Here is a 27,728-nt window from a genome sequence, read left to right as displayed (position 1 = left end):
TTGATTTTTGACAAAGTAACAACTTTTCAAATCGATTTTAAACCATTAAGGAGTAATTTTATTCAAAATCTGAGAACATTTTCACCTTATATAATTGTTCAAGCATTCTGAAAATCTACCGAAAAAGTTTCTTACTTTGCTCCTTCATAAAGATATTCGCTATTGAAGTAAGTGCTTTTTTGAAGAATAATTTTATAAAAACACAAAAGTTGTGAATTAGTATTCTCTGGTGTTGGGCCATCCCTTGGGTTGTGGAGCTCAATTTTGCTTTTTAAAGGTCTAAATTGTGTTATAGGCTAGTTTTAAAGTTGAAAATCAAAAAGTTGCACACGTGGGGACACGCCCAATTTGATAGAAAATTGCTAAAATTACTGAAAATTGCTGTTTTCACCATTTTTATCAACTTTGGAGTCCCGTTGTGATCCAAGTTCTATATGAAATCTTCTGAAACTTTGCATGCTTATTAAACTATATATAAAATACTGCTACGCAAAAATTTACGGTGATTAGATATTGTATCCGCACGCAACGTCCGCTCAAAGTTTGCACGTGCGAAAGGTGAGAATTTTGCTCATTCGTGATTTCGAATAAATTCTGCTTTCCCACGATATTTAAATGGCATTATATATGAATTTAATGCCAACTTGAATGAGTAAAAAGTGCCATATTCAGTCAGGTAAAATTTCGAAATCGATGAAATTACCTCCTAATTATTAATATAAATATTAATGAAGTTATGAGTTTACATTTCGGCTTTGTAAATTATCCTGACATTATAATCAAAAAGAGATGATATTTGACCAAAACCCATAATCATGGGTAGAGTGTACCGCTGCCAGTGTCTCTCTTTTCCAAACAAAAGGAAATGATATTAATTTGAATAACCGTCCGAAAATGCAAATTGATACCGAGAATGAAATCGGTCGCTCGCTTTTTCCAATCAATAAGCTTTATATTACAATTCGTTAGCCGTGATCGAATGGAAAAAGCGAGCGACCGATTTCATTCTCGGTATCAATTTGCATTTTCGGACGGTTATTCAAATTAATATCATTTCCTTTTGTTTGGAAAAGAGAGACACTGGCAGCGGTACACTCTACCCATGATTATGGGTTTTGGTCAAATTTCTATAACCAAATTGTGATTTTTATAACGAAATTATGGTAGCAACCGCCAATAAAGTTACAGCCCTCCATCCACTGCTTCAAAAGTCTTCTCTAGCACATATGAGACTTCAGGTAAAATATGATGATCACCACCCCCTTGGAACCCCATAATCTGAGTCGGCGGGTTTTTTCATGACTGGTAAAATTTTTGACCGGGAAAAATATGGCGGAATCTTCCAAAACCCACCACTTTATCCCGGTTATAATAATCCCGAGTAAGGTATACAATATCAAACATACGAAATATCAAGCGGATATAGATAGTGTAAATAAACAACGATTCACCAGGTACCAGAAAAAGAGGTACTAACAGCAAGATAAGATTCAATAGACAAACACAACTAGCTCATTAAACCTGCTCTTACATATCAACTCTAGAGCAGGAGGGGACTACTTTACTACTTAGGACAATGAGCTCACTGTGCCGTGTAGCGTAAACTAAATTGCTGTAAGTAATGTTTACCAAGGAGAAACAACCTGACCCCCACGCATCCTGCTGTACCTCACCGACCCCGGGTAGAGTGAGTGATGAGTTCATCATGAATATTAAATGCCCTGCCATCAACAAACTGCCACGGTAACAATGAGAAGAGGCATAATTTGGGCTGATAATTGTTGCCGTGTGCCTCCCCCACAGTTTATGTCATATGTTATTATAAGAGGAACAAGGCATGTTTAATTGATATCCACAGTAGGGTCAATACTAACTGAGGACTGACGGTGGAAGGGCCGCGAACTTGGAGGTGCGACAATAGTGCAAGTTTCTCTAACTTAATACAGAGGAGTAGTAACGTCACCTCCCCCCAACTGTGTTTGATCGTTCCTGAGACCAACACCAGAAAACAGTTTGATACAGGGGAGTTACACGACTGGTAATAATCTGAATCTGCAAGGCTCTGACAGTGACATGATGTTTTTATGGACTACAACAACTCAACAACATTGTAACTGAGTTGGGAATCAGTGAGCCATATCAACAACTATGCAAAGAACGATATAATGAACTTTCAACGTCATTTAGTCACATTGTAAGGCCTGGTTTTTAGGCTTTTACCGTGGCCGTCACTACTCTCTCAGTAATTCAGAAACCTATCAGATGTGACACCACAGATTGCATTTACTTTTAAAAGTAAACAATCAACAAATTGCATTTACTTTAAAAAGTAAACAATTAACAAATTGCACTTTTAAAAGAAACATCAAACAACCGGAGAGAAAACTAGTAATAAAAGCACAAAGGTCAGATGTGAAGAGTCTCCTAGAGTAACACAGTAGTTGTTATAGCATAATACAACAAGTTACAACTCAGAAAAGAGACTAGTATCTGCAGGGGACCAGGTGTCCAGTAAACATCACAATGGAGCACGAGGGGGCCCTTTGTAGGATTATTGTGATTTACCATCTGTTGTGAGCTCTACAGACGTAATCTGGATCGTTAGAGGAAACTGTCAGCTTCCTTCTTCAAATAAGCACACAGCTCTCAACCGTGGATAAGGTGTCTATTTATCCACGCTACAGAGCTCTCATAGAAAGGAAATGTCGTCATCTTTAGCGCACAGCTTGAACACCTATGGCTATGCCAGGGTTCTTCTTGATTTGATTGATAAAACATTGAACAACCAATCAGATTTATCAAAAGTGACGTAGGTCACTAGGTCTAATACTGTCACACAAAAAAACACGATTTCTAATTACCACCCCAGCCCAGAGAGCTAATGACTATTGCAAAGTGGAAGTTAGAACACCAGGAATTAATGACTAACGGGTAGGCTCTACCGCAAATACCTGACACCTTACTATTAACCAACTGTTGATTTGATTGGAATATCTGCTTTGTTAGGATAAGTAACACGTGAGAAACATAGGATTGTAGGAAACACAAAGCAAGGAATGATAAACTGGGATGACTTCCACAGAAAGTTAACATTTCTCCTTTATGGACGGTAGGTGATGACTGCTCAACTGCTGCACAGTATTTCACTTTTACCGTCTAGCCTGTATAACTGTATAACCGTCTATAAGAGCCTTTAATGCCGTCCACGGAGAATCACGTCACGAAAGGAATACCAATTATAACGTCATAAACCTTATCTTATATATATATATAACGGATTTAGAGAAAGACTCTTTCTCAGAAAGAGGTTGTCGGAGCAGGCGGGCGATTTTTGCTTAAAAACTGTTATCTCAACTGCAGAAAGGCTCGAGGATCCCATTTTCGAGGCAGAGATAAGTGATAACACAGACCGATGCTTACCACGACGCCAACAGAACTATCAGTCTATCTCCGTCATCATACAAGCAACAATGTTACGAGGCCAGCTTTCTCAACGCCACTTGAGTGATCCAGTGATCAGATTGTTAAGTCGATGCTGATTGGCACGTGACACTCCAATGAAAGCTTTTGTTGCAAGCCAAGTGAACAAAACAAAACGAGAGAACGCTGTCCTTCATTGCTACTAGTACGTCTGATCTCGATCGTATTTTAATTTTTTGATTCTGGAGAATCAATAGAAATGGACCACCGTACAAATTTGATTGTAGCTCATATTATTATATGCATACAAGCCAATAGGTTCATAATTATACCAACTACCTTCATCTTTGGTGTGGAAACTGATTAATCGAGACTGATTAACGATCATACTGTATCTGAAGTAACCTTGAAGACGCACATTAAGAAGAGAAGATAAAGTCACTAACAATCCCAAACATCACTGAGCCTTATAAGGCGAACTATGTGACAATTAGAAACTACATTAGAAAAATCAGAGATGCACACAACCTTCTGATGAATGCCAACACGCAACGAAAACGCGAGAAGTAGCTTCACTGTACCAATACGTTCTAGAGGCGGAAACCGCAATATTAATGTAGGAGACAAAAGTGGTATCAGTATTTGTGTTAGTAGTAACAGGATAATTAAAAGTGTTTTGCCTGCGAGAAACAACAATTTACACCAACAGTACTTGACAAGCTCAACAAATTCTCTACAATTTTTCGTTTGTAGGTTTTCTCTTGGAATTAAGTTCACTAATTTTTCAACAATCGGCTTACTTCACAATGTTGTCTGTCGTTCAACAGAAGACAATTTCCTTTGAACACTAATTTATATAAATCGACCATGAAGTAGAAAGAGAAAAATACCGCAGCACATGGAAAACGGGTATTTAAAAAATGTACAAGTTCTGTTCTAGATTCCTGAAAGAGAAAAAAGAGGTCGACTAAGTTTTCTGCATACTTTGGCACACGACACAGAAGTACAGTGACTGTGTGTGTGGAGAATCGCATAGTAATTCTAAAATACCAATAACAGCCGCGGTGTTTCAAGGTTTCAAATTATTCCATGTATAGTTAACAATTTTACAAAATGTGCAATTTTATAGGATTGACATACTATTACTCGTATTTGTTCGATGACTACAGCCACATGATGCGATGTAAAACCAACCAGAGAAAAAATAAGAGTTTAGCTGCAGTATGGTTATTGGTACAGGGTTAAATATTTCAGGACCTTAATATACTACAAATTACACGTCGTTGTCCAAAACCAAACAATTTTGGGACGCATGGTTACGTAATGAGAACCATTTTCAAGATCTTGAGACTCATTTACCTATTTCTGAATAGCATAACGATAAGCTCATAAACTGTTGTTTCTTTCAAACAATAATGACACAGTAGTACCCTTTACCAAAATTAGACAGACAAATGCTCCAAATTTGTGATAAAGCACCAACTGTTCAAAAGATAGTAGCTAATTACAAAAGTGATCCTTAAACTGCTGTTAACGTCACTGGTCTCGAACCACATGAAATAAAGGAGCTGTTTGGAAGCCAAGAGTCCTAAACATAAACTTAAGACCACACTAAGACAAATAATGTCATTAGGACACTTTACGGGACCTCATTACGCCATTACCATGGTTACAAGGTCTTGTTACCATGGTTACTACAATGTTACTGTGCTTCATCAGTCATCTGGTCCTGACATTCTTAGTAGTCACTATACTATTGCTACTAATCATACTATTTTAGTGTGTGACATAAAGAATAGTATTTGGTGAAACCATTCAAATGTGATCATATCTGTATCTCTGCGCTACCAGTTTCTCACCACAATTAAATTCAGATAATGCGACGTCTCCAATCAAACAAAAAGTGGGTTGCGTCTTCTGTGTTCACAAACTTCTGCTACAACACAAATGAAGAAACGCAATTTCGCCATCGCTCTACAACGGTGATACTACACAACTGATAGTGAGGCATACACACACCGCGTTGAGTCACCATGTTTGGCACAGGCCCAAGAAAAACAATTGTTGTAACTCTGATGCTCCTGCAGCCGCGGCACAAGGGACATATGATCTTAAATCGGGAGTTGAGTCGTGTAGATATTTCATGTAGGGATAACAGTGGAGTGACATGATACCTTGGAACAAGCCTAGAAGAATGTTGGGACAGCACACGGGAATGAGAGAAGAGGGCAATTGTAATTAATTCTCACAAGAAAGGTCAGACTCGGTGGGTGATAACACAATTAAAAAACTAACTCGGGAAAATGTTAAGAAGAAACAAATGCATTTTGTGGCGATAACGAGGTGCATCAAAGATTATGCCCAGAAAATTCATAAAAGTTCCGGAAAAAGTTAGATTAGGCTAGATTTATAACTGAGTCAACTGCACTCAGGAGATAATATATAATCTTATCAAGGTATTAGGCAATGGTCATTGTATGCACATTGCACAACTCCATTTATGTACAAAACAATTATCATATAACCGTTTCAACAAACGGGTACAAACAAAGGTTTAACGAAGTAATATAATGAACAAGGGGAGTGAAACAATCAAAACACATTAGGAAACGTCTGCAGAGTCATTGGTGATCAACAAAGAAAAGTAGTGCAGTGATAGAATACTGTGACCCTCACCGATATTGTGTATGTGAGATGTGTGTAATATTGTCGTTACACACTTACTCTGCTTCATGTGAGACCTGAATACTCGAATTAACCCGATATTATAGGGTTGACTTGTCACAAAATAGCCCTGACTGAATCAAAGGTATTTGCGATAGGTTAGGAACAAAGATTTATTGATTTCACAACTACTTGCGGAGGACATTTAATTGATTTAACAAGTTTTATTTCCTCAGCAGATTATAGATCGACACAGAATGTTAACAAGACTGAGAGAGGACACTGATCACCTTGTTGAAATGTTGTTATGGACTATAGTAACTGTAGCTAGTTACTAAAGGTAACTAATTAGTTATTATCCGCAAAATTCAGTTCAATATAATGATGTAAAGTAAAGTAAAGATGAATATATTGCCAAGATTAATACACATAATTAAATCTGGAGCTACTATATGATTTCTAACAATCGTAGCATTTGGATTGGTAACCATGATCATGATAAGGTGGTAAATCACTGCAAACAAGATATTGAAACCATCATTTAGCTTGACCTATAATCCCGGATAAGTTTTTACTTCAGACTCTGATAGTGTCAGAGTCTGAAGTAAAACTAAAGAAATGAATATGCGTCTGGTGTTGTCAAATGAAAGAAAAACTTTCCGACAAAATAACTAAGTAGTAAGTGTAATATCTGAATAAGTAGTAAGTAAACAGTAAACAAATTACAAATTGAGTAGATATTTCTAAAATTAGGAGAACAAATTATCTTGAATTTATGATCATTGTGCCAATCGTATGATTTGAATTTTATTTATAGTTAATATTAATAATAAGTTAATAAATTGTTAATATTAATAATTTGCATGTACAAAGCTGTCTTACCCCGCATTGTTGAACCTCCTATAGTTCATGGAGCAATAATCCGTCTGATCAGAAGATCTCCGCTGCATCATGACACGTTGCCTCACCCCGTACTTCATGGCAACTTCAGAGGGCTCGAGTAGATCACGTGCTTTATTTGTGGTAATCTTGAGATAAGGTCGGAGTTGAAGAGAACGATCAAAATAAATATCTGGTAAGCGACAAAAACTGATGGCGCTGAAGAAATATCTCAAACACGGCAAAATTATCAGCAAAAATGAAAAATGATGAGCCTCATCACATTGAATACTGGCAGGACATAATTATCGTGGTCATTTAGTGAGCGTCCAATTTGGAAAATTGCCCATAAAACAAGGAAAGAACTGCGAATTATGTATTAATTTCTGAATTATGTGTTCAGAAAATCTAGTGAATTCCTCAGCTGTTTGTTTAACCAGGCGATATTATGTAATCAAACCTTATAGAAGTTAAATTTTTACGTTCCTCTGTATGAAAATAAATGAGCAGTTCCGATTCTATATATGCAAGCACTTCAAACAAATGGGATTTGTAAAAGGCAGGCGTGTATAATTCACCTGGTATTTGCTAAAAAACATGATAGGCACAAAGAATACTAGATGTAAGCGCTGGTAAAGAAAATCATTGCCACTCTGTAATGTCAAGATATGATAGCTGATAACGATAATCGATTTTGATAGCACCAATTGCGGAATATTGAAGCAATAAAAGTTGAGTACTGACGTCAGGGCAAAAAAGTAGAATTGGACAAAATAGGTAGAACAAATCTTATCGCAAAGATAAAGCATTTACTAAAGATAAAGCATTTACTATGACTTGTCAGAATTTGCTGTCAAATTCAATAAGTAAAATGTTTGCCCGAAATTTAATCAAGTGACGTCATCAGTACGCCAAGAATGTGTGACAAGGAGTGAAAGTTGAAACGTCACATATTTGGATAACAAACAAACCGGAACTAAACCTGGCTAACAAAACAATAAAAGGTACCGTGCCAACCAAATATTCTAGAGTTTAGTGGATCAATGGAATCTTAATTTCGTTTCACAATCGTTGGAATTTATTTCTGATTCCTTATGTAGCATCCTTTTGATCGCCAAATTATCATTCACTGTCCAATAAAATTTAGAGGATGTAACCAAACCCCTTGTTAATTTTGAAAATGAATTCTTGATTAAAGAATAATGAATTTTTGATCGATAAGTAACGAAGAGGGGGTTGGAAGACCTGAATCACGGGCTGATAAGACGATTAGAGTGGAGCTGTTACACGTGATTGCAAATGCCAGTTATAGCCCTACTGAAAGTTTCCATTTCCCACGAACATATTGGCGGTTATTAGTCTCCGAAAATTAGCGTCTTCTCGAATTGGCAAATTCCTCGAGAGAAATGTTATTCCGAAGAACAAATAATTCATCGAGTTCAAGGTCACACTTATAAGTAAAGACTCAAGACTGAACTGATGTCAAATATTCGAAAAAATATACGTCATGGAGAAAAGAATAAACAACATCAATCGTTCAATTCGACTGCAATTGCGATGTAGCGGAAGTAAGATTTTATTAAACCGCTTCTATTTAAAACCTCATCTATAGTAGGTCATTGGTATAATTTATAATTCGACTTCTATTGTAATCTAGTGAGATTGTACTAAACCGTATCTAGTCTATTCAAAATATCTATTTATAGTCGGTCATTGGTATAACTTGTGAAACATGATATAACAATAATATTATGAATTAATATAAATTAAATCAAATTGCCAGGATATAATCAAAGCGATACTTTCGATTAAACAATCACGCACAATATGCGTGATTATTTTGTATCCCGACTCTTATCAATCAACGTGAACTGTGAGCAACAAAATAGTTATGAACAAACATAGTTACAAATCAAAAGTTTTACAAATAATTTGGTTATACGAATAAATACTAGAATATTCTATACATGTAATCCGTAATCGGGGTAAGTGAATTATAGTAAAACTGACAGATTGTTTGTGAACATGGGGTACTGTAGGAGAGTTTCCTAAAAGATAAGATAAGACTTAAGAGGGAGAAAAGTCTAGAATCTGTGTGGATACACTGACAGTGTGCCTTGTTACTAGTCTAGACTTGTGCATAATAAGGTGCCGAATTGTAACGCCACCGCACACCACTTACCCATATCTCAGTTTGAGCCGGTACAGACTACCTCCCAGCAGTGAGAGCTCATCCATCCTCCACTATCAGTGTCTTTTGCTGGAAGTTTCCTTTTTGGTAAAAAGTACTTTGTTGTCAACAGCACTCAAGTTACAATTGATAGCAGAAGTATACTACGATTACAACATATATTAAACTTTCTCTGCTCTATTGCTAATATTTAGGAATCCCAAATATTTGTTTATTACGATCTGACAAAATTATTTCATCGTATAATAGTATAGGTACTTCCAATTCTAATAAACTCAAAATACCGAAAACAAAACTATATCACAGAGACGAAGCATAACATTATCAAAACAAAGCGGTCATGATGACCGGCAATAACAGCAGTTAGTTAGTAATAGTAGTTAGTAACGAGTACCACGAAGGAAAGTAGCAACTCCTATTACAAGATTAGAGACCACTGCTACTTTTCATGTTGATTGATGGAATAATGCAGGATAAGGAATTTACACGTAAAATGTGCCTCCCCAAGAGTACATTGCCCGATGTGATTGTGATATTATGTGCTAACTGCTCAGCATCGCTTTATAAACCCGCATGGTTAACAATAACATTGCTAAGAGTAAGGTAAATACAACGAGGCTAGAGCAGGGTAGGTTAGCACTGCATTATGGAGAAGTAGGAGGAATACTGAATAGCGTCACGAGGCTACGTATTTCAGCTGGCTGATATATCAACCTCCACTTATTCTTACCACGATATGGGTTCTCAGCCAGGCAATACATGATTATAAACATTGTAATGGTAAACAAGCAGGCAGTACATCGTTGCACGTACTACGCAAAACACTGTGCTAGGAATTACAGTCGCGCAAGTAGCTGGCTTTATAGCCAACTAATGGATTTTCATTGGACAATATCTTTATTATATTTGACGGTAGGCGTCAGCTGTGTAGGACCGTCCCAGGTTAAGTTTTGTTAAAACGTCTCACGAGGTCGCATTACTTTAAGAGCACAATGCAGATATGATGCAATACCAAGATATCACAATGCAGATGCTATCAAGATATTCTATTATGATGTAATCTTCCTGCATTAATGGGAGCAATACGTTTACGGGCTACACAATGCATTATTTTAAGCGGGTCTGTCCAAACCCAGGATGCATAACATGAAGACTTTGTTGTAACTTTGTATGAAAAGCATTAATAAATTTAATGTGACCATGTTCAGGTGCCATGGTCGCTACACAGAATTGCAAACAACTGGTTATCGGTTCGAATCTGAAGTCACTGTATGTATACCTGGCTATATCCGCGTTACGGAGGGCGCGAAACAGAGGGTTCTTACAAGGAAATGGAGTGTTCTACAGCTTCAGCTGGATGGTTTGAATTTTTTCATTGTCTCAAAACGGACTTTTATTTTGAAAGCAAGACTATAAAAAAGCAAGACTATATATAGTAATTAATAAATGAAATAAGCAGGAATATTAACGTGTAGCAAAAGCAACAATTTGAGAGAGGGGCTAAAATCAAAAGTTGACACAAGAATCCTACAAGGAATACTGGGAATGAATTTTTAGAGACATAATGTGCAACAGACTGATTAATCTGTCATACCGGGTTCACTGACAAATTTAGATTTTTAAGTGACATGTCTAATGTCTATGCCTTATAAGTGTCCCATTTTGAAGACTAAGAACACAGGGAATTTTAGGATTTTTAGCAATGCTGGTTTATAATAAGGTGCGGAGATAATATTTGTATTGTATTTTGATAACCTTCTGACGGAGATAGCTCTGTTTACTGTTACTGTGTCAGGAGTATCAAACTGACCGTCATTCAGCCATCTAAACGTGATTAATTTAACTTGGTATCGAGCCAGTAATCGCAAGGTTGCTGGGTCGATACCCGCCATCGGCAAAACCAACCCTGATGATTTGAGCCATACTGATGAGTCCTAATAGGACGAAACAATGTGACTATGGATATACATATATATATTTTGTTGCTGTACTCCTACACATTAAAAGTCGGTGTTGATTAGATCTTCGAAATAGTTCTTTGCATCATTTTATTAATATATATATATTTTATAACTAAATAGTTTTAAACTATTTTCACAACTACAATTAAATACATTTATTGAGGATGACTGTAAAGGTACATTTTACCGACATTTGAAGTCAAGGCGTTGTTTTACTGACAGTTGTGGCTGAATAAAAATATATATATTATAAATATAATTAACAGTGTAACACTTGAATTATGAAAAAACAAACAATATCAACTTAGCGGTGTGTTATGCGGTGTAGTAATTGACAACTAACATAACATGTGATGTCAGCAGCGCAAAAAAAACTACAAGAATAAAGATAACGGAGATTCAATACGAAAAAATGTATTAGACAAATACAAAAGCTGTTGACACAAGGTAAAGCGAAATGATCATAAACCGATATCATAATCCAATATTATCAATAATTCAATAAGCTAATAAGATACGTAGATATGTTTCATTTACATCCCTATTTTTGCGAATGAATTATTTTTGTGAAATACCACAGACGAGTTCACTGTGGATAAAACGCGAGAACCAACGAATTAATTTTGCAATCGAACTTTAACATTTGATCACAATTATAAAAAAGCAAGACTATATATAGTAATTAATAAATAAAATAAGCAGGAATATTAACGTGTAGCAAAAGCAACAATTTGAGAGAGGGGCTAAAATCAAAAGTTGACACAAGAATCCTACAAGGAATACTGGGAATGAATTTTTAGTGACATAATGTGCAACAGACTGATTAATCTGTCATACCGGGTTCACTGACAAATTTAGATTTTTAAGTGACATGTCTAATGTCTATGCCTTATAAGTGTCCCATTTTGAAGACTAAGAACACAGGGAATTTTAGGATTTTTAGCAATGCTGGTTTATAATAAGGTGCGGAGATAATATTTGTATTATATTTTGATAACCTTCTGACGGAGATAGCTCTGTTTACTGTTACTGTGTCAGGAGTATCAAACTGACCGTCATTCAGCCATCTAAACGTGATTAATTTAACTTGGTATATTTAACTCGTCAGCCAGTCAATGACAGCATCTATCCCGACATTTCTTGTCACTTAACCAGTAAACCTGCCAAGCCAATAAATTTCATACTGTGGACAGATAAAACTTATAGTTGAAGCAGAGGCCTAGGCACAGCAGAGGCCTGGGCCGATATTTTAGTTTAAAAGATGTGCTGTGGAGCATGGCGTAAAGACACGCCGCTGAGAGAGTGGGTAGATTGAAAACGGACGCATTCCAAGCAAGTGCTAATTTCATTCATTTCGCCCGAGACCCCTGTAAATCAAAACGTGACCATGGGTGTGCGTGGGTGTGAGTATTTCTACAAAAAAGGCACCTCCCTGACCCGGTCCTTGTACTCTGAGAACTCTCTGACGACACAGTGAGGTTAGCACTCAAGTTCGACACCAGAGAAACGGGCGGGACCCCATTAGAAATAGTCGCCTCCTTCGTGCGTAGCTATATTGTAGTAGAGTGGGTGCTACAACAATAATAACAACAATAACAACAAAGCCTGGCCACAGCCTATAACTGATTAGCAGCTATAGCGAGGAAAAAAATAGAAAGGTGTAGTGCTCTCTGAGCTGGAAAATTAGACCATGAGTAAAAAGGGCGGAGGAATGCGGAAGGACAAAGTTATTAGAGGTGAGTGAAAGAGTTGTAAAGTTACTTCTGAGTGCTGTATGGAGAGAAGTACTGTAGAAGAGTGAAGACACCACGTACTTCTGACGAATATACGAGACTAAGACAGTCCCATCAATCTGGTGGCCGACTGAATCCCGAACCCTAAACAAACCAAGTGATGGTATTGTTCCTCTACTAATATTGATGTTGATATCCCTATCATGCGGGAAAATAAACTGTACTGATCATAATTAACAGTACCCCCAAGCCATGGCTATCTAGCTTGGGCAGGTTTGAATTATATATATATATATAAGCAGGTTGCTGGATCGATACCCGCCATCGGCAAAACCAACCCTGATGATTTGAGCCATACTGATGAGTCCTAATAGGACGAAACACTGTGTCTATGGATAAATATGCTCGCCTATTTTTCTAAGCTTGAGCACTCTAGGGAATGAATAGATCTACCGCTCAGCTTAAATGCAAAGCTCCTAACTTGTAATGAGTTTGTAGAGCAGTGAGGTACCTCTGTAACTCCCTCATCATTAAGGGCTTGGCGGCCCAGTGGTGTGGCGCCGAGCCAGTAATCGCAAGGTTGCTGGGTCGATACCCGCCATCGGCAAAACCAACCCTGATGATTTGAGCCATACTGATGAGTCCTAATAGGACGAAACAATGTGACTATGGATATACATATATATATTTTGTTGCTGTACTCCTACACATTAAAAGTCGGTGTTGATTAGATCTTCGAAATAGTTCTTTGCATCATTTTATTAATATATATATATTGATGAAAGCAATATATATTTTATAACTAAATAGTTTTAAACTATTTTCACAACTACAATTAAATACATTTATTGAGGATGACTGTAAAGGTACATTTTACCGACATTTGAAGTCAAGGCGTTGTTTTACTGACAGTTGTGGCTGAATAAAAATATATATATTATAAATATAATTAACAGTGTAACACTTGAATTATGAAAAAACAAACAATATCAACTTAGCGGTGTGTTATGCGGTGTAGTAATTGACAACTAACATAACATGTGATGTCAGCAGCGCAAAAAAAACTACAAGAATAAAGATAACGGAGATTCAATACGAAAAAATGTATTAGACAAATAAAAAAGCTGTTGACACAAGGTAAAGCGAAATGATCATAAACCGATATCATAATCCAATATTATCAATAATTCAATAAGCTAATAAGATACGTAGATATGTTTCATTTACATCCCTATTTTTGCGAATGAATTATTTTTGTGAAATACCACAGACGAGTTCACTGTGGATAAAACGCGAGAACCAACGAATTAATTTTGCAATCGAACTTTAACATTTGATCACAATTATAAAACATTTCTCAAGAATTTAGAATATGGTAATAATGTTATAAAACGCACTACGCACTGCAGCAGTCGACGTTATTGAACTTTAATTTAGTGTATATAACCATTTATGACCCTGTAGTTTCAAAGATCAAAAAAGCAACTTTAATATCCTCAGGTCTAGAATTAAAGATTTATAAATCTAATTTATATAAATATAAATTAGTTTATCAATCTTAGTAAATTGCTAGTAGTAGTAGTAAGAACAAATACGTCTCGAACGCCTGCAACGATCATCATAGCAACGATTACCAACGATCACCATAGCAACGATTACCATGTACTAGACTTTCTTCGCGCGTGGCTTCGCTGCACGGCAAACTATATAACTATCCTGGACGGTTTCCTACATAATATAATATATAATATATATAATGTAATTTAATGATATTATAATTAATTAATGTCTGAGCTGCCTAAGACAGCTGCATGACCGGCCTGGTGCAGAAACATTTAGCCACTACCGCTTGGTTTAATGATGGGCATCCAACTGCGCGACTCTCGGAGGTAACCCGGTGGTGTCGTCAGAAATATAATATAAAGCCGTTAATAGTTTTACTCTATAACTTACATCAACATCTAATCACTTATTTTAGATGCACTATGATGGCTAACCCGCAGTATTAAATCAATCATTATAGCACCGTCTTTTCAAATTAAGACCCTGAAATTTACGAGTCCCTAAGTAGTAAGACCCTGAAAAGTCCCTAATAAGACCCTGAAAAGTCTGGCTGAAAGATAATATACTCACGTGAAGTGACAAGTATTGAGGGGGTCAGCGTGCTGATAGAAGACATCATCAGGAGTGGGGGTTGCAGAGTTGAAACAGTGGTCACCTAACAACTCTACCTCGTCAAACACTGACATCCCACCACCACTGCTTACCACACTCGGTGAACTGGTAAACGAGGGCAGCGTTCTTTTGTTTCTTTTTGCTTTAAGGTGGGCAGCTGGATTAGCGATTTAGGTAAAAAGATGGTATGATAAAATTTGAATGTGAATTTCAGTAAAGTTGAGCCAGAGAGAGTGATTAGAACTCTGGAGATTAAAACATTAAGAGCGGGTCTGTCAGAGAAAGTGGCAGATCAGAGAAAGTGACAACGACAAACAATGTAATACAAAATAATGTGTTTGTTTAGACAACGTTTAACAGTTTAATGACATACAAATATTTGCAGAAGTGCACTGTGCACGAATAAGTTTGATCAACATCGCCGAATCCGTTGCCCAAATATCACCACTAACCACTTTACGATGGTGACGAAAGGTCTAAAGTTATTGTGAATGCAACTTTATGTTTAAATTATGCCTACATTTAACTTCTAAGGTGTTTAAATGGAGCTGAGGTAGGCACTTTGCAGATAGAAACAAGTCCGTAGACTATAAATTGTCACAGTTGATGCCCGAACTCGGCCGAACAGCTCTATATTGTTACGCTTGCACCACTTTGATGAATTAAGAAATAGAACGCTTTTAGTAAATCTAGATAAGAAAAGCTCAGCAGCCCCACCCTCAACTGCTTGGGGTTCCAAGCATGCAGAACAGTGCAGGTAGTTTTAATTCAGCTGAGAAAATATCCAGGTTGTGCGTAAAGTGGGTAAAGTGGGTCCGGGATGAGGGACATTTGTCGGGGCAAAAAAATAAGGGTAAGGTTTAGATTGAGAGAAACTGATCATACCCAAACCTAAGTAGCTAAGTGTAGCCCTAATTATTTGCGCCGACAAATCTACCGCTGTAAAGACTGGACCCCCTTACAGTCACAATCATAGAAAAGTTCTTAAGGCTTATTCAAATGATTAAATAGAGTTTAAAAGAGCGAGCGAATATGAATAGGAAGAAGACAGGCGTCACTATTTTCAAAAGGTCACAACTTTAACTTGCAGAATTGCAGACTTTGCAGTGTGCAGCTATTCTCGATGGCCAAATCTTGAGTTGAGATGAGTGAACGTGCAAATTGTACTTACAATCGTCATGACTGTTCTCAAATGTCACCCCAAAAATAAAGTCGGGCTAGTTTTACAGAAATTCTTGCAGCGTTGTATGCAGCGTTACACCACTATAAAGGCAATGTATTTCTGATGTTGATGATTGCGGGCATTGATGTCCCACCGGGTTATTTTAAACAAACACACTTTTTAATTATGTACATCAAAGATGCGGACCAGAGTCTAGACAGAGAGAATGGTGGATTTTGCACGTGCGGAAATCACGGAAATATAGTGAAAAAGGCACGGATGTAGGACAGCCCTCAAACAATCGGATGTAATTGCATAATTGTATGCTAATTGGTATCATACTGCACCATAAAGGTATAATGATCTTAAACTTCAAAACCATTCAAGAGCTCCATGTGATGAAATTGACAATAAAAATACACACCAGAAAATTGGTGAAACAATTAAAAACAGAAAATTGTGAGGCAACAAACTGAGCATATACCAAGATGAGAATTAGATATTGGTAACATGCGCAATGATAACATATCAAGTCCCATACTAATTGAGAAATAACTGCGTAGAATGAATAAATGTACTCAGCATGAGCTCGGAGAATACCAGGTAAGCTAATCCTAAAGATTTGATTATTCCACAACAAAATATGCAATTTCACAGACGTATTGATTAGTGTACAATAGCCCCAAAAGCGAGAGCTCAGAAAATTCAAATGAGTCACGTGATTATAATAACCACGTGACTTCATAGTCCAGACTATGACGTCACGTAGAGATTGACCACACCTGTATTTCACAACAGCTGTGGACTGACCAAACCAGCACTTAAACGTGTTAAAAACGTTACATACTTGAATTCACACAACGGAAAGTAGCTTAGTCGCATGGAACTCATAGTAGCACGGGGCACTTTCATAACTTAACATTAATAAAACTCGAACAATCGAGAGAGAGTGTGACATTGAACTTAACCTCAACAAGCCTCCCAAAAAGTGAGCTAAATAGTTACCATTATATAATAAAGTGATAATGTTAATAACTTATCGTGTATACTATATATATAGATATTAGATACAGCTGCTGTAGATGGAGGGGCTCAGTACAACAGATGTTTTACTTAAAGGAGGGCGCAACTAAAAGTGCTCCATAATCCCGTGATCTAGACTGGACGGTACATTTTAGTTTAACATTTATAAAGCTGGGTGAAATAATTTATGTAACAGCTGTGGCTTCATTGTGTATTAAGAAGCCGCTGAGAACTTGACAAGGTAAAACAAATTTCTGACTCTCTTTTAAACTGGAGCAGTCACGGTAGGGTGGTTTCTTGACACGTGTCCCCTGTGAGCGTGTGCCAAATCGTGCGATGACGTCATTGCGGTGACGTCATTGCGGTGACGTCACCACAAACAATGACGGAGTTATTAGACAGAACCCAACAACCAGTGTGCCTAACAATGCCAATACTTGGTGGTTGTTATTGAAGTAATGAAACAGCTAACAACTGAGAGGCATGAAAAGAGCGACGAGACTACCCCTGTAAAATGAGGATGACAATCAAGATGACTTAAAAGTTTAGTGGCAATGTAGTAAGTAAACACTCCAAACAGCCCTTCTCTGTTATGTCATGCTGAGCACTAAAGTTCACAGATAGATAGGACACAAGTTTGGATAATCCGTCATGATACTTAAACTAAAAAGCATACATTGCTTAAGACCGGAAAACTTCAAAAATTGTTAACAGCATGAGATCGGCGAGGCTCAAAGAGAGAAACATTTCTCTCGAGACTCCCCCGTTCATAATGAGTGGATGAAGCGCAATCAAATCATGTTTAATTCATTATGGAGGCAGGAGGGGAGATCCTTCAACATTTCGTGGGAGGCAAACAACTTTCCTCGTGGGAGGAAGTGACACAACAGCAGTGACACACAGCAATAACAAAGCAGTGTCACAATTAGTGTCACAATTAGTGTCACAACAGGGTCCATGGATACAGCAGTAACACTGTGTCACAGCAAAGATACAACAGGGATACGCATCAATAACGCACAGCAATGATGGGTAACTCATGTGCACTATAATACGATTCTAGATCAGGATTATGCTGTTTCACCAGACATTTTAAAAGTCACAAACTAATCAGAAATCTTCACATGACATGAGTTCACTCGTTGCTCTAAAACTAAGACGAACACACCAGCAACTACTAAACATGGTTGACAGCGATTTATTCTCATTTAATTTGAACCGGAGCTCGAGAGCCTTGTGGTACTGGTCAAATCATCTCAACAATTTGGAATTGCGTTCCCAAACCAGATGATGGTATATAGTGTATACATGTATACCATCGTTCTAAGGATATCAGGTTACCGTACTCAATATGAGATCTGATCAGATGAGGTGGAAATTGGGTTGTTGCCAAATTGTAGAGGATTTAAAGATATTCCTGGCCAACTCGTACAAACAATAATGTCAAGAAGTAGATAAAAAGCATCAAGGTGCTCGGCAGTCGTCTAAATACTGAATAGGATATATTTCCTTATCATGATATTATCTTAATTCGGTGACTAGCACGGCGGCGAGGTTAATAGTACAATAGTTGCTAGCAAAGAAACAACACACAATAGGATCGAGAGAGTAATGACAAGATGACAGGAAATCCGGCCGAATTGAGCAGCCCAGGGTTAGATTGGTGGTGTCTGGAAAGTATTGATTTTAAACTAATTACAACACTTAACTATAAATCTTAACTATAAATATGTTACATTTATTTAGGTGATACTCCTGTTGATAGCCGTCAGAAGCCGAAACTAAACGTCGAGATTCCATAAGTGGATCATCTTGAGATACCATCTAAAAAGCAATAATTATACTCGTTGGATATAGTGTAAGTAGGGAATAACTAAAGCTAGGGGGAATTGTAATCATGCTGAGTAATGCGTTGTTTTACATCGACAGTAAAGATGTCAGAGAAAGGGAAGCCAGTCACAAAACTCTAAACATAGCCCAAATACCGTATAATAAACTATAAAAAGAATGATTCTCCCTTTTCGTGATCCACTATAGTAATTATAAACACAAGCTTCAACATAGCAACTTAAACAACAGTTAACAGAAACAGCTACAAATTTTTTTGATCTTCTCTGACTTTGAAATGAAGAAATAAGGCAATTATTGAACATTTTATGTCGAAAAATACCGTATTACTCCGCAAATATGTCCACAAAAATATTACAAATATTCGCAAAAATATTCCACTGTAAGACGCAGGCCATTCTTGGAGATGTAGTCAAGTGTTCACACCTGTTAACAGATTAGTACAAGGAAAACTAAACTAAAACTGGCCATTCCAGATAAAGATGCGGTGAATGTTGGCAATAATTACAATAAATTGCAGCAATCGATTAAAAGTTTGTTATTCAATTTGGGTGATGAAATAAAATCAGGTACAACTATGATGATGTAAATAACGGTTGCCCTGGAAACCTTGGTAATTAATTCAATATGACTCAACGACCGTGAAATAGCAGTTATGAATTCGCCGGCGGTACTTCTGGATAATCCAGCCGCGATTCACACCGGTCTCAACTTCATGGCATATCATGTGACATTAGGGGACACATCAGAGGGCATTTCATATTTCCCCCGGTGCAATCTGGTTTCTATTTTCAGAAAACTCTCGTATACTTAAGTTCTAAATAACAGATAGTGTAAACACAACGCTGCTATCTATTAATCTTTCTCTAAAAAATCAGAATCATAAGGCTTGTATTCTGCGATTTGCTCTGTCAAAAGCAATATTTCTAAGATAATTTAAATCGTAAATATCATTAAGAAACTCTCAAGGCAGAAGAATATTGTGAGTGCGTGTGACACGAAGGATGAAATAAGCAGCAGTCACACAGAACAGAAGTATGAAATCACACATTCCACTGTACGTTCCACTGTATACTGCTGAACGCGATAATTTGAAGTAATTTCAGGGGGTCACGTGGTCGGATAATTTAGTTCTGCAGGATTGACTTTCGGGCACCTCCAGGGAGACTGGAGAGATAATATTGTTCTGATTAATTATAACATATTACATGTATAAGGGAGTTTACTTTCGGGTACCTCCAGGTACCTGGAGAGATAATATTGTTCTGATTAATTATAACATATAACATGTATAAGGGAGTTTACTTTCGGGTCCCTCCAGGTACCTGGAGAGATAATATTGTTCTGATAAATTAAGGGAGTTTACTTTCGGGTCCCTCCAGGTAACTGGAGAGATAATGTTGTTTTGGTCAATTAAGGGAATTTACTTTTGTAATAGATAGGGCTACGATTGAGAAGTCATTTTCCCAGAAATCAATCGGTCAACAGGTTGCCGAGAAATCTTCAATTAAAAGTTACCAAAATATTGCATGACGTCTTCGCTGAAACATATCCTAATTACGAGGGGAAAGTCAAACAATTAAATAGTTTCATGTCGCTGCACTTACTGAGTTACATAATTACTACACTTACTGAGTTACCTTTACCTAACCATTTGGATGGGCGTGAATTCATTCTTCACTACCACAAATTTCGCTTGGATTTTTTACATTTAGCTGAATGATGAAATTAACGGAAAACCGTTCGAGACTTGAGAGTTAAATAACGAGACGGAACGAGCGTAACGGCCTCTCAATGAACTCAATTTCAATCAAGGTTGTTAAATACGTCAAATTTTCGTGAAAGAATACGACGTATTCGGTTCTAATAAAGAATACGTCGTAATACGCCGGAATACGGTAATTTCCATGGATTGTTAAATACGTCCACGAATACGCCATAATACGCCGTAATACGCTGATTTGTCAAAATTAAACATTACAGCTGCGCGCCACCCTCATCATTGATCATGCATTAAAGGAGTGCAGTTATACATGATAACTTAAATTTGTAATCAAATTTCATGGATAATAAGCTAACATTTTTGCGAAATTATCAATTACATATTAATACATATTTAATGATTTCTGATTTCGTTTCCTAAAACGATCTCGCAATTATCAAAGTTTAAGACCATTTTCTAAAGCTCAGTCCCCTCAACATATTTGAATTTTTGAATTTTTTGAATAAAGAATACGTCGTAATACGTCAATTTTCGAGGATTAATACGTATTCGTATTCCAATACGTATTCCCTCCTAATACGTATTTAACAACCTTGATTTCAATGACCTCTTCAAATGTTCAAATTATATTCAAAATTTCTCAAAAAATGGATGATTGGTTTCAAAACCACGCTTCAAAACTGAACGAAACTGTAAAATGTAAGAGATTATCGTTTAATATCATCCTGCACTAACGCACTTATTTTTATTTGGTTAAACCAGAAAATAAAACTGGGTTAAATTACAGAACAAGTAAAGAAGTATCATCTCTCAATTATTGAACCGAACATCTTAATTCTTTAATAAAATATATATAAGTAATGATATCGTATTATTGCTAATTGCTGGTTAAATGACGAATAAGATTACTCACAGCTGGTACGCTGGTTGTAGACGGGGATGAGTCTTCCTGCGTTGGCCCGACCTCCGCCGAACATCAATAACGTTACGTTTCTCTAACATTCTTTTACCGTCGATAGTATTTTAGTTGGGTTGCTAGTTGAGGTGAAAATCATCAAATTTGGATTTCAACTCATGTAAATGTAATAAGTAAAAATCAGTGTACCTGACTAGTGACTAGGAACCGACCGGATATCCGGCTGAATCCGGTTCCGGCCGGATATTCGGCTTGACTCAAATCCTTGGAAAATTAAGCTTTTTATGTAATATCGAGGTGCAACAACTTTCAAAATATTATAACGAATGCGACGGTAGCTCTTGTATTGCTTTTTTAGTACGATCAAATTTTGGCTCCGATTCGATAATTCTAAAAATGGGAACTATTGAGTCGTCTGATCCAGTGATCACCTGCCCTTACATGGGAAGCTAGCACTTTTGTGCCCTGAAACAGGAACTATTGTGACTTTAAATCGGGAACTACTGTGCTTTTGACCACTATGTCTGTTACACTAGCAGAAGGAGTCAAAGTACCCTCCTCGTTGGAAAGACCATTCTGGGCACTGCTGTGGAGGCAGAAATAAGTTGGAGTTATATCAAAAATAACACGCCAAGAAATCACTGTGCCTAGCTCAACTAGATCGTACAGTGTGTTCTAGAAATAACCAAAGATCCAGCTCTCTCAAGGTCTTACCGACCCTCTAACCGAGGTTAATAGCCGCCTTTTTCTAATGGCATAATGGCCTTTGTTCAATCCTGGGTTTATGGGGAGTTAGCAACGGGTTTGTTTGCCACAACAAAGCAGGAACCCCCTGCTAACCTGCTTGTAATGCTCATGAATGAAACTTTGTTATGTTGTTGGTCTGGGGACGTCATGCTTCGACTCCTTTAATTGTGTTACAATAAGATAAATTCACATAAACGGGTATTTAACATTAGCTGACAGATTACAAGCCACCATGAACGTACTGTTCACTGATAACACTGACTGGATGGACCTTGGCAAAGAGCCAAGAACATGGATCCAGTTTATTTTGACTCATACATATATCAATGACGTTCAAGATAATGGAGAAATCATAAGTGTCAACGGGGAACTCGCCATCAAGGCCCTTCAGGATATGGTTACATCATCTTAGCTTCTCATTTATTGTCTTTTTCTTCTTTGTAGGTGCTGTGGTCAAGGTGTCCACTAAAAGATAGAGAATTGAACCCCTGTGCTTACCCTGCTATTGGTATAAATTCAGCGATTGGAATGAATGGGAATCGGACACGAGGGCGGTAGACACAATAGCAGAGGGCACGAGGGCGTAGGACAAAAGGGCGGTACTTTCTTAAAAGGGTGGACACGAGGGCGAATCACATGAATCACTTTAACATCCAGACAAAAGGGTTTTTTGATGTTTTCAACAGTCTGGTTGAGGTAAAGCTTAGCTCGAAGCATTGGATCAGTGGATCTACTCACGTGTAAATTTGAAACAAAACATAGTGATTTGACAAATAATCACCCAGATTTAAACGAACCAAAAATTGAGAGATTTTCCTTAAATATCTCAATTCTCAGCCAACTCAGCAGCAGATTTTGTGCTACGCCCTATACTAGTGTCCTATACTCTTGATCCTATACTCTTGTGTCCTATACTCTTGATATCTGGCCTACTGACCTGACTCACGTAGCAACAAAATTATATTCGGGAGTTGAGAGTAAAGAAAGTTAAAATGGGGTAACAGAGGTCCCAGACTAATATGGTGTTTTCCTAGGAAATTGAGAAAATGGAGCACAAAATCAATGATCGAGACGCAAATCTTTAACTGAAAACCATTATATTAAGTACAATACTCAGTCGGTAATGTCATAATCATATAACCACACTTTTACGTAATACGCTTGTCACATTTCAATATTTCAGAAGAAACACTGGGCAGTGGAAATTGGGAGGATTTTAAGTAAATTTAAAGCTGGTAAGGTAATGTTCCAGAGAAAACACCACTCTGTTTTAGCACAATTCTGCAATTTACCTACCAGCTTGAAGCAACTACCAATGAAATCTCAAAGCAGCTAAGACCAGTCAAAACAAATTAATCCTGTCACCTGAACAAAACAAAGACAATTTACCCGCTACCCTAAGATCACCCCTCACCAGTTTCCAGTTACTGCAGAAGACCATTCTCTAAACAAGTTCTACAATGGAGCCTTGATCGCTCTATTCACTACGAAGCGTGTACCGACTTAGGTCCGTCACTAAACAGGATAGGAAACTAAAAGTCACAAGCCGGATATTGTTCTGGCATTGTAGATTGAATTGTCAGCACAATCTGCATTGTACAAACAAATGGATGATGATCAAAGAGACGAAATACCAGCAGACAAGTTCAATTGGAATATAAGGGTATCTGAGATAACCTTAGACAAAATACCTCCAGATAGCCAATTGAACAATGCAAACGATGTTCCAGAATTGCAAGTTTGGAAATTCAGTTCGTTGTGTGGTATAATCACTAATGAGGTATAGGCTACCCCGTAGTGACGTCTGAACCATTGCAAGCAGTCAGCAGTGGTCTGATGTACTACCATAAACGGGGGTGGGCAAAGATTAGGTTCTCATCAGCAAACTATCTGTTCGAAACAAGTAATCAGAAAGGTCAAAACCACTTTGCTAATATTCGCCATGTCCATTGTCCACGGAGAGTCATTATCCCTGGATTCTGATTTTGTATATCATCACTATCCACAAAACTAGTTAATCAGGATTTTGGGTACCGGGCCATCCTGATTAATTTACCCTGCTACGGGCCCTTTCTCTGGCTCATGCAGGTATAGTTTATCCATATTATATATCTACAAAACACAGTCAAAACACAAGGACTAACTTTATGGCCACCAGCGTGGTTATGAAATGATATAACGGCTACACCAGGTCAACCGTTATTAGTGAGTTTAACATTATAACAACATAGTTAAGTAATACATTGATTATAATAATCAAAAGCGAATATAAACTAACAATAACCGTATGCATAGTGAGACAGAGCTATGGACAGGTAACCAACTTATTCAAATAGCTCAGACTCCGGGCCTACTTCTGAGGATAACCAGGTATTTTGGCAGGCTACATTCCCGTTACTGGCCCTCTGCCAGCTGCCTTGTAATCAGGCTTCAGATGCGTCGGGTGGCTGAACTTGGCACCTTTCCAATTATGCGCATATTTTATAGTAATAGAAGTATGTACAAATGACAACTATTAGAATTAAAACGGTGAAGTGAAGCGTGCATTTGAACATTTTGGAATTTAGCAAAAAAAATTCCCGTGTTACGGAGAGCAAACACATCAAATCTCTACCAGAAGTGTCCCAGGCCCACTGGAGATAGACCCCAACGTAATTACTGTAAAACATAAACTCTCGACCCTCGGAATCGTGATGTACCTTACTCGGGAATATTATAACCGGGATAAAGTGGTGGGTTTTGGAAGTTTCCGCCATATTTTTCCCGGTCAAAAATTTTACCAGTCATAAAAAAACCCGCCGACTCAGATTATGGGGTTCCAAGGGGGTGGTGATCATCATATTTTACCTGAAGTCTCATATGTGCTAGAGAAAACTTTTGAAGCAGTGGATGGAGGGCTGTAACTTTATTGGCGGTTGCTACCATAATTTCGTTATAAAAATCACAATTTGGTTATAGAAATCAGATTTCAGGGTGGACCGTGATTCTCACTTCTCTTGCCCATGAATCAGTGAATCGTAGAGAAGAAAACAATTTATATGTTATAGAAGAAAAAGAATATAATAATAATATATAATATATATTATAATAATAATGTCTCTAAAGATTGATCGCTTCTCGTGTGCAGTGTGTAGACTAAAGAAAGAGGGAGTTTTTCCCGTTAAAGTAACTTGTGGCCACATCCCGCTAGAAGTGAGTAAACTGTGCCACTATTTCATGGTCCACGGTGGATTGATTACTGGAGCAGTTGAAGATGCAAAACCAAGACGTTCCCCAATACCAAGCGGTGGGCAGGAAATTAAGCTCCGGCTGACCTTCAGAGCAGTAGCGGGTAGCCCCATTAGCGGACAAAATGAAAGTCTTGTTAAGACAACAATACAACTTCGAATTTGACGGCCAGCAGCTCAGGGGGATATCAATAATGATAATGGCGGGGACATTAGCGATAATGAGAATGAGAATACGCTTTAATGAAAATTTGACTTATTATTGCTTAGATTTATTTTCCTTTAAATAGACGTGTCTTTTTTTCTATTTCTGAGTAATATCAATAACTGTAAATTGAAATAACTTCTTTAACAAGTAACAAAAACAGAAATTTCGGTTGAAAATTTGTTGACCTCTGAAAAAAAACTTGAAAGGTCGGCCACCGGTAAATACATGACCGGGATAATTTGGCGGGTTTTGGGAAAGTCCGCCATATTTTTCCCGGTCATTAATTTTCCCAGTCATAAATTAACCCGCTATAATATTCCCGAGTAAGGTAATATATACGCGGCAGCACTTTATTTGGGACATTACTGTCGACTTTACAGGGAAATTATTGCAATATTTTGCAATAGTTACGGCATTATGAATATTTTCTGGGGACTAATTTGTCACAACTATTTCTGTGCTCGGGGTCATATTATGCAGTGGCCATATTATAAAAGGCTCAGACCATCGCGAATCGAGATAATATCTTAATTTTGTTGGGAAAATTTAAAAGGTATTACAGACTTCTGAAGAAGAAAAAAACAACTCGATGATGAAATAGCTTGATGATTGACCGTTCCGAGAGTCAGCGAGAATAATAAACGCGGATTTTAACGGTCACTACTCGTTCAGCGGAAACGGATTAAAACCACCACGCTGATCAAGTAACTAACTATCCAACTATTCCACCCACAGTCCAGACTTCCTTCAAATTTTTACCTCGAAATCATTTCTTTCGCAGAAATATAAATGCATCAAGCAAATGAATATTGGACGCGTGCAGGTGAGATGTTTTGTGAACTGAGAAAGTCGGCGAACATTGGCCGAGTTACTATGGTTATATTGTTACTATGGAGTTACTATGGAGGTAGCTAAAAACGTTAGTAAACATCATGATATGGCGTTATTAATGACGATGTGGGATCGTTTCATACAGACTTCAGCCTAATCGTACATTGGAAATTGAGACGGGTGAACCAATCCAATTTTGAACTGCTTAAGTTGGCTCCATTCACCTAGTTTCTGAGTTTGGAGCGAGTATTATTACAATGATACTAGGTCTAAACGGACTGAGTGGATATTTGTTTACGAGCTGATTGCTGAATATTCAATAGTAAACGATTCTAACTATTCAAAAATACGTGGAACCAGTTACACCTCATTCATGGAGTTAAGAAAAAGCATGAAAAATAGTGCCGACACCCACAGGTTGAGGTCACCTTGACTTATTATGTCTTATAATCTGATCTGATTTTCTTTATTGACAGGGTTAAGTCGTACAACGGTTCAGACCGATGACTATCATTCTTACTGATTATGATTTTGCTGATGAATGTTTCTACCTTCCAGGAGGTAAGCCAAAACTACTGGCCAGAAGACCTTCGCAGTAAATCTAGGTAAGCTATTTGTATAGGAAAATATATTCTAACAGCCATATAATATGACAAATCAACCAATATTTGTATTCTAATTAATTGGGACTGGATGGCCGATGGAAACACTGTCGGGGGTCATCCGGGAAAAGTTTCAGTAAAGCTTAGTGTTGAACACTGTTGATGGTGTTCTAGATTGTTGTTCTTTTGAGCTGTTGCCAAATCCACAGCAAATAAAAACAGATGTATCAAGCAGAAAACGCTAAACTCCTAAATGAGCAAATAAAAACGCCACTTGTCGGTGGTGCAATCCAGCGATGTGCATGAAGGCACCAGATAAGTGATGAGAAGGTACGACAGAGCAAGGGGTGGTGGTGTTTGATACGATATTCTATTTAAAGTGCATGTGATGGTGATACAGGGTGGCTGCCAGGTGGTT

At 37.5% G+C, this 27,728-nt stretch overlaps 1 protein-coding gene across 9 annotated transcripts in view; it reads right to left on the bottom strand.

The window, feature by feature from the left end:
* The window catches only part of LOC134817539 (3',5'-cyclic-AMP phosphodiesterase 4C-like), a 91,056-nt gene that overhangs the window by 22,739 nt on the left and 40,589 nt on the right, over positions 1–27,728 (bottom strand). Inside the window, exons 1-2 of one of the 9 annotated variants that reach the window (XM_063826699.1) lie at positions 7,542–7,739; positions 6,967–7,112 (exon numbers count right to left, since the gene is read on the bottom strand). The exons of 4 other annotated variants lie outside the window; for them this stretch is intronic. In XM_063826699.1, coding sequence (XP_063682769.1) covers positions 6,967–7,112; positions 7,542–7,562 — 167 coding nt within the window. In that variant the 5' untranslated portion in view covers positions 7,563–7,739. Of the gene's footprint in view, positions 1–6,966; positions 7,113–7,423; positions 7,740–9,145; positions 9,241–14,981; positions 15,162–21,692; positions 21,817–27,728 lie in introns of those variants that run through there. 4 more of the 9 variants (XM_063826703.1, XM_063826704.1, XM_063826702.1 and 1 more) reach the window with 4 other exon arrangements.

This window comes from Bolinopsis microptera, chromosome 6, assembly GCF_026151205.1.
Source record: "Bolinopsis microptera isolate Bmic1 chromosome 6, MBARI_Bmic_1.0, whole genome shotgun sequence".
Taxonomy (NCBI): Eukaryota; Metazoa; Ctenophora; class Tentaculata; order Lobata; family Bolinopsidae; genus Bolinopsis; species Bolinopsis microptera.
Note: the sequence above shows the minus strand (reverse complement) of the source record. Positions and strands in the feature narration are given on the sequence as shown.